Consider the following 7208-nt stretch of genomic DNA (forward strand, 5'->3'; position numbering starts at 1 on the left):
TTGGATGAGACGACATGTTTAAATGAGGTCTTCTTGTTATCCACTGCTGTTAATGCCATCATTTCTCTAAAAGATATTTGAATGAAAAACGTGATGACAGTTGTAGGAGTTTTTGTCTAACCTTTAATAAATAATGTCTAAACTTTCACTCTGATTATTGCTTATTTAGTCATGAATATTTTCATCTTATGCAGAAAACCCCAGCCTTTAAAAATACGTTTTCAGGGGCTTTAAATCTGCACCAATCCATTTTTTTGTATAAACAATGGGGAAATGACTACATGTGTAGGTCAGCACCATTCGTAGACAGACAAAGTTGGTGACTAGCTGGAGAACTCATTGGAGCAATTGGCAGCTAAAGAGCCAGCTGTTTTACTCAGGAGTTAGTGGAGACTAAATCAACTCCAAATTGATGTTAACATAGCTCCGTGTCTGCTAAACATATAAATAGTAGAGCCCGACCGATAAAGAATTTTTAAGGCCGATACTGATACAAATATTTGGTCATTTAAAAATCCAATATATCGGCCAATATTTAAAAAAAATATGAATCCAGAAACGCGCAAGATTTCCAGAACATTAGTTATTTGTAATTATGTATGAGTTTTCACTAAAATAATTATAATTTGTTTTATTGTCACAACAGAACAGAGGAACATCAAAATATATTAAAGTTTGGATAAATAAAATACAAACTTAAGATATAAAAAGTTTTTTGAATAAAAACACAAAAAAGTGTGTTGCCAACAGGGACGTTGTAGAGCGCCCTCTGGTGGACAAACTATGCAACGCCAACACTCATAACATGGTTGACCGTCCGTTTTTATTTCATTTTTTTAATATTTATCTGAATCATTTGTCATAAATAGATTTTTTAAATTGACCATTATAAATGCCAATACCGATATTTTGCGAAATGCCTAATATCGGCAGATAATTAAGCTCTAATGAATAGGCAACAGTTTTTTAAGTTTTTTTTAAAAGGCATTTTTTTGGGCATTTTAGGCCTTTATTTTGACAGGACAGCTAACGAAATGAAAGGGCAGAGAGAGGGGGGAATGACATGCAGGAAAGGTCCGCAGGTTGGAGTCGAACACACGGCCATTGCGTTGAGGAGTAAACCTCTATGTTTGGGCGTTGCTCTAGCAACTCTGCTACCCAGGCACCCGGCAACTGTTTTCTTGCAACCAAGTGGCCAACAAAAATCAATTATGGAAGGTTTGAACTAGGAATTATAACATATTTGACTGTAATTGCAGAGGCGCTGTGCTGTAGTGTACTGTAACATTACTCTGATAAACTCAGTATGGAGGAAACAAGACTAGTAAACAGCCCTTGTTTTCATCAGTCGAGTCCTCTTTTACCAAAATGGCATCGTAAATACTGAAATCCAAAATGCATTGCTGAACTCCCTGAGGTCCCAGCCAGGTTTCCAGTGCGTCGTGGCACAGGGCTCTGAAGTACCCATCTGTATACGAGTGGACGACTCTGGCCAAACACTTACACGCAGGCCAGCGGCTTGACATTTCCTCTGACATTTTTAGCGTCCATATCCTTCCATCGCCTCTTGGCCTTTCTGTCAGAGAAGAGCAATGGGGTCTTCCTTTGTACCAAGAAATTGATTTTCATTAAGGTGGAGCAGCAACCCTTATTGAACTACAGATTAAAATGCAGAATAAATGCTTTTGCTTCACACAGTGCAAATTGTAAAAAGTATCCCAGCACACATTTTACATTTCACTTGTGCTCCAGTTAAGATATTTTTGACACAAGTAGTATTTTTATCAGGTTTATTTAAGTGTCCTGGACTAATAGGACTGACTGGGTGTCTGTTCAGTCTGTGGTGAATGAATCCCTGACAGTGAGAAAAGCCAACTACTGCACCAACGGTAACCTGCATAATACTTTAGACACAAACAAAAATGTTTTAACACAATGATGCCCATAGAATAATGTGAATCACTTCACCAGAAAATGAAACAAATGTCAGTTGCCTTCAGGTTTGTCATGATATAACAATGTATAATTATACAATCCCTTAAATTGTCTTATTCAACGTCTTTAAACCCAAATCTTTGGCTTTATACTTTGTGGTGATCCAAAACAATGTAGTGTGTAGTTGTATGTGATCATTCTGAAGAGAGGAGCTCTTATTGTCTGCTATTTTCTGTAGGAGTTCTGTTACGACATAAAATATGCAGACCTCACCAAAAAGACCTTGGAGGTGACAGTGTGGGACTACGACATCGGAAAGTCCAATGATTTCATAGGTAAGCAAAGGTGAACCAACTCTGCTTCCAGAAATGAAAACAATATCTGTCGAGCTAAAATAACTCGACAGATATTCATCAGCATCCGCAGCACCACTGGCCTTCTGTCCAGCTGAGTCTGCCATCTGCCCGGGCCTCTTTAGGCTGGAGGCTGGGAGACAAACAAACACTGAGCCATGCTGGGAACTGGCTGGGCTGCTATTAGGTATTCAGGTAAATTTAGGCATGTTGCAGTAAAAGCTTTTATCCCATTTAGAGTCAAGGAAATTACTACATTTTAGTAATGAAATTAAATATCAGCAGCAGATTGTTTAGGCACAATTTTAAAAACTGACTAGCATTATATTATCTCTTGCATGCTCTAACCAGGCTCCATATCTCGCCAAAACCAAAGTATTTCCAGTAGGTGAGAATGCGTCTGACAGGGACAAACTCCTGTTGTGTGCTACATGTGTGAAAGGGAAACTCTGAATTATGTTATTCTCCTATCGTTGTCAGGAGTTTAAATGAGAAAAATATCTTGACACACTATTATGGTATGCGGTTATCATTCAACTATTTTATAAATGGGACACATTTGTGTGTGAATCTCCAAGATGTTTTGCTAAGAACTGACATTCTCCTTGTGCCTTCTTTCAGGTGGTGTATCTCTGGGTATCAATGCAAATGGAGAGAGGCTCAAACACTGGTTTGACTGCCTTAAAAACAAGGACAAGAAAATTGAGCGCTGGCACACGTTGACCAATGAATTACCTGGTTCATTAAATGACTGAAGACCCAAATCCTGTCTGCCAACCTGTTGCCCCCCCCCTTCCCCCCACACCAGATGGGACTCCTGCCTTCATTTTCCTCACTCCTTCTCCAAGGTTTTTTCCCCTTGATTTTCTTTATGTTGGCCACAGCGACCTGTGACACCTCTTTCGGAATACATTTCCTCTCTACAGGGCTCAGTTAACAATATCCTTATATTTGTGTTCATATGTACAATAGGGTTTGCTCATTTTCTTTTTCAAGAGAAATTCAATCAAATTAAAATCGAGGGGAATGTACTGTTGAATTTTAAGCTTCAAAATCAGATTTCTTGTTTGATCAATGAAGATAAAAGGAGGAAATGCTTTCTATTTGATGAGATCTTTTACAGCTGCTAAATAATTTACCAATGATTCACCAGTCCCTGAAACAGCACAAATAAAGCCTTCACACGTCACCTTGGTGTTGCAGTAAGAGTAGAGAATCTAACAATGGATGTAGCAACGTTTTACATTGTTGTGAGTATGAAGACATGTTAAGTTGAACATTTCTCATTTCACTAACTGAAGATGTTGCACTTTATTATAAGTTTTAAATGGTCAGGTAGCGAAGGTCGAGTTGTTCACAACCATGTAAGCGGTTCCCACACAACAAAATCTGGAGCATTTATCCTTTAATTTTAATCACTCGGTCAGGTGAGAACAATGTCAAAACTTAAAATACCGTAAGTTAAGGCCTCAGTGTGTTTCAAACTAATTAGTTCATGAAAGTTGCTGTCTGACAGCCTGTCCTCCAAGAAATATAAGTTTCAGTAAATGTCTGCAAGAACCTCTAACAGCTGTGCAAATTATGACTCTTGTCCACTGAGAGCTAAGAAAGTCTTAATGTTATAATTTATTATTATTATAAAAGACTTAAACGAGTCTACAGAAGGAGAAGGTTAGAGTGGTTGGATGGTCATTTCCTACCAACAATTAACATTCCATCATTAACCATGACCATGTTGCCTCAAGCTTTCAGAGTGAAAACATGAAAACAATGTTCAAAAAAGTTCAATGGCATTGTTGTGTCAGATTGTCTGAAACTCTTCTTTCCACCATTGGGGTCTCAGACACTGTTAAACTATGAGTACCTTGTTTGAAATATACTCAGGCCTTCAGTCTTTTTGCCAGTAAACTGTAGTCCAGTTTGTTGAAGAGAAGAAATTAAAATACCCATACCAACAACAATTACCAATCCCTAAATTCAATTCCTAATGGTTATAACGAGACAAATGTTGGCAGTTAAAAGCCAACATGTCTTCTTAAAGGATTTTACAACAACTGATGCTCATCTGTAAATTTGCAAGATGACCAATAAGCAAACCAGTGTAATAAAAAAAAAAACTTTGCTTACTCAAGTCTACTTACAGGAAGAATTAAAGACCGTATAAACACTGGTCCCATGTGTTTCTGTATAGCCTAATCAATATGAGAATGCTTGGTGTCATAGCACCACCTACCTGGATTACTCACTGATGTTTCAGTGCAACCCATAATCTATAGTGCTGCCTAGTTTTGTGGTAATCCTGAGGTCAAGGCTCCCTGTGCATTTCATCCATTCAGACTTCAAAATAGCATGTTTTTTTATTTCCAAGGCTAAAGCAACAGGAAGCTAAAGATATGCATTAAGAAATTCCATTAAAATTGGCGATGAATCACAGTGCGGTTATCAGTCAGCTGACCTTCTCTCTGTGGTCAAAAGTGATTCCTACAGTCAATGCTTTATTGAACTGGGGTTTAGACTCCAAGGGTAAGATGTGTCAATAGATGCAAAAAAAAGTATAACCTTGTAATAGCGGCACTGAATCTTATTAGTCAGATCGGGAAGAGGGTTATAAATACAAAAGTAGATCTTATAGCCACCTGATGATTCAGATGATCTGTGGATACTTCCAACACAGAGGTGGAAACATTCACAGTCACTGCACACTGATTACACAGCCTTACTTTACAGTGTGGAAGGTAGAGAGCCTACTTGATAGAGAGCAGCTGTAATCAACAACAGAATGAAGTTCAGTGGCTGACCCTGGTGAGAATCACTTGTCGAACCACAACAACACCACATGATTGGGCAGCTCTTTGGTGTGTGTGTGTGTGTGTGTGTGTGTGTGTGTGTGTTTGTGCGCACACGCGCTTGCGCGTATGTGTAGCTTATTGTTTACACTGCAGATAAATGAGTTTCCACAAAAAACTCGCCGGCAGCATTTTCAACTGTAATGTGGCTGAAAAATGTACCTGCTGTTTGTTAAAAGGGCAGAATTTTAAAAACAGGAAGTTTACGACAAATTAAAAAATATATATACAGAATATCAAAAGCATGTATTGTTTACAACAGCCTATTGTTGCTGAAGTCCAAGTTTGCTGCTGAAAGGGTGTACACACCCTATGCTAAAGTCACTGCGATTGTTCAGTCTTCATGCAATGCAAGCTTGGCTAAGATGGGCTAGGGTGAGAAGGGCAGAATTTTGGATATACTAGCCGTGTATGTATATTGTTACTATGTTGTTGCATCTGTTGAGGGTTTCTTTTTTTTAATGTAAGTAGCTCCAATATAAATATATCGAACAGAATGTACATGTTTAACCCCTTCAATTCCACAGTAAAATCTCTGAGGATGTACAGCTTAGCGCTCTGTGTTGTTGATATTGTTCACGTCTCAAACTTTGTATTTGGGCACTCGAATCTGGGAATGGAGACGGCTGAACTCACAGCCCAGGAGCAAACTATACCAGATCACTCAAGGCAGTTATACAACTTTTACTTTAACTCCTTCTAGCCTGTTGAATTATTGATGTTTTTTCTTTCTTTTAATATTTTATGTTATAAGAATTGATACCACGAGTCCCTGTCCAAACCTGGAAACCTACCAGTGGACCAGTTGTCTGGGATGCATGCCATGTATTTGTAATTTTATGAGTTTGATCCCACAGTATGACCTTTTCTGCATGCCCCCTCCCCCCACACCCACCTTTCTTGGAAGAATCCACCGTGCACTGACTGGTAACACGTACGCCACACTCATAGTCCTCACGTAACGTTCAGGATTCCTGTCAGGTTTGCAATTCAGCTAACAGCATTTTATCATTACTTAACGTCACTGTAAGTGATAGGCCGGCCCCGTTTGTTTTTGGAGCATGTTGATTGTGTCAGCGTGACTGTTTTTATAAATCACATCATTTTAACTCGCTAATTCCAGCTGGTGGAGTGTGACAAACAGCCCTAATGTCCATTTGTTATATTATTTGACCCTTTACTGTTGACAGTATTATTAGAACAACTACATTGCTTTTACACTGCATTCTAAAGAAAATTTGATTTTGACAAATGGTATCACACCTTCAAACCTGGGGCATTAAATGTTTAAATGCAGTACATCAGCCCTCACTTCTTCGTTTTCTTTTTTTTAAATGTTAAGAACCTCCTCAGTCACATTGATTTGTGATGCACAAACCGGCTGTGAAACCTTGTTGGCTTCTCAATATAACCCTTGACACAACGGTGATCACCCTCTCTCTTTCTCTGATGAATATGTAATGAATACAACTGACATGTGATTATGATTTCTAATCTATGTAATCTGTCTGCCTTTGTATGCAAGCTCACTATTATGGAAAAAAACAGCTGCATGCGTGTGTTCTTGGTTTTGTCATGAGATGACTTTGCCTCATGTTTGATACTGTTTTCTGTATAAAAAAAAAAATACACATCTGTGTATGCTCAAAGATTATGCTATGAGTCAGTCTTTCTTCTGGACAAGATTTTGTACCTTTGAACACTATTGCATTGCCTGTTTGGCTGCTGTATTGACTATCTGGAAGCGTGACTTGATGTGAATTAAAATCTCTCCTTTGTTGCTTGGTTTCCTTTTTACACTCAGGCACTTGTTTGCATTGTTCTGGTTGTGGAATCTATGGCTATGAATGCATTGTCTCTAATTAGATTTCAGTCCCATGCCAAATGGACAGGTTATTATATTATTGAATATATATATATATATACACACACACAGACAGTATATATACACACTATATATATATATATATATATATATATATACACACATATACACATACATACATACATACATACACATATATATATATATATATACACATACATATATATATACATACATACATACATACAT

At 38.0% G+C, this 7208-nt stretch overlaps 1 protein-coding gene across 2 annotated transcripts in view; it reads left to right on the forward strand.

The window, feature by feature from the left end:
* The window catches only part of doc2b (double C2-like domains, beta), a 115174-nt gene extending 108260 nt beyond the window's left edge, over positions 1-6914 (forward strand). The window contains exons 9-11 of one of the 2 annotated variants that reach the window (XM_034890490.1): positions 2174-2270; positions 2910-5169; positions 5212-6914. In XM_034890490.1, coding sequence (XP_034746381.1) covers positions 2174-2270; positions 2910-3043 — 231 coding nt within the window. In that variant the 3' untranslated portion in view covers positions 3044-5169; positions 5212-6914. Of the gene's footprint in view, positions 1-2173; positions 2271-2909; positions 5170-5211 lie in introns of those variants that run through there. The other variant, XM_034890491.1, reaches the window with a different exon arrangement.
* The last annotated feature ends 294 nt before the right edge of the window (positions 6915-7208 follow it).

The sequence above is a fragment of the Etheostoma cragini genome, chromosome 13 (genome assembly GCF_013103735.1).
Source record: "Etheostoma cragini isolate CJK2018 chromosome 13, CSU_Ecrag_1.0, whole genome shotgun sequence".
NCBI lineage: Eukaryota > Metazoa > Chordata > Actinopteri > Perciformes > Percidae > Etheostoma > Etheostoma cragini.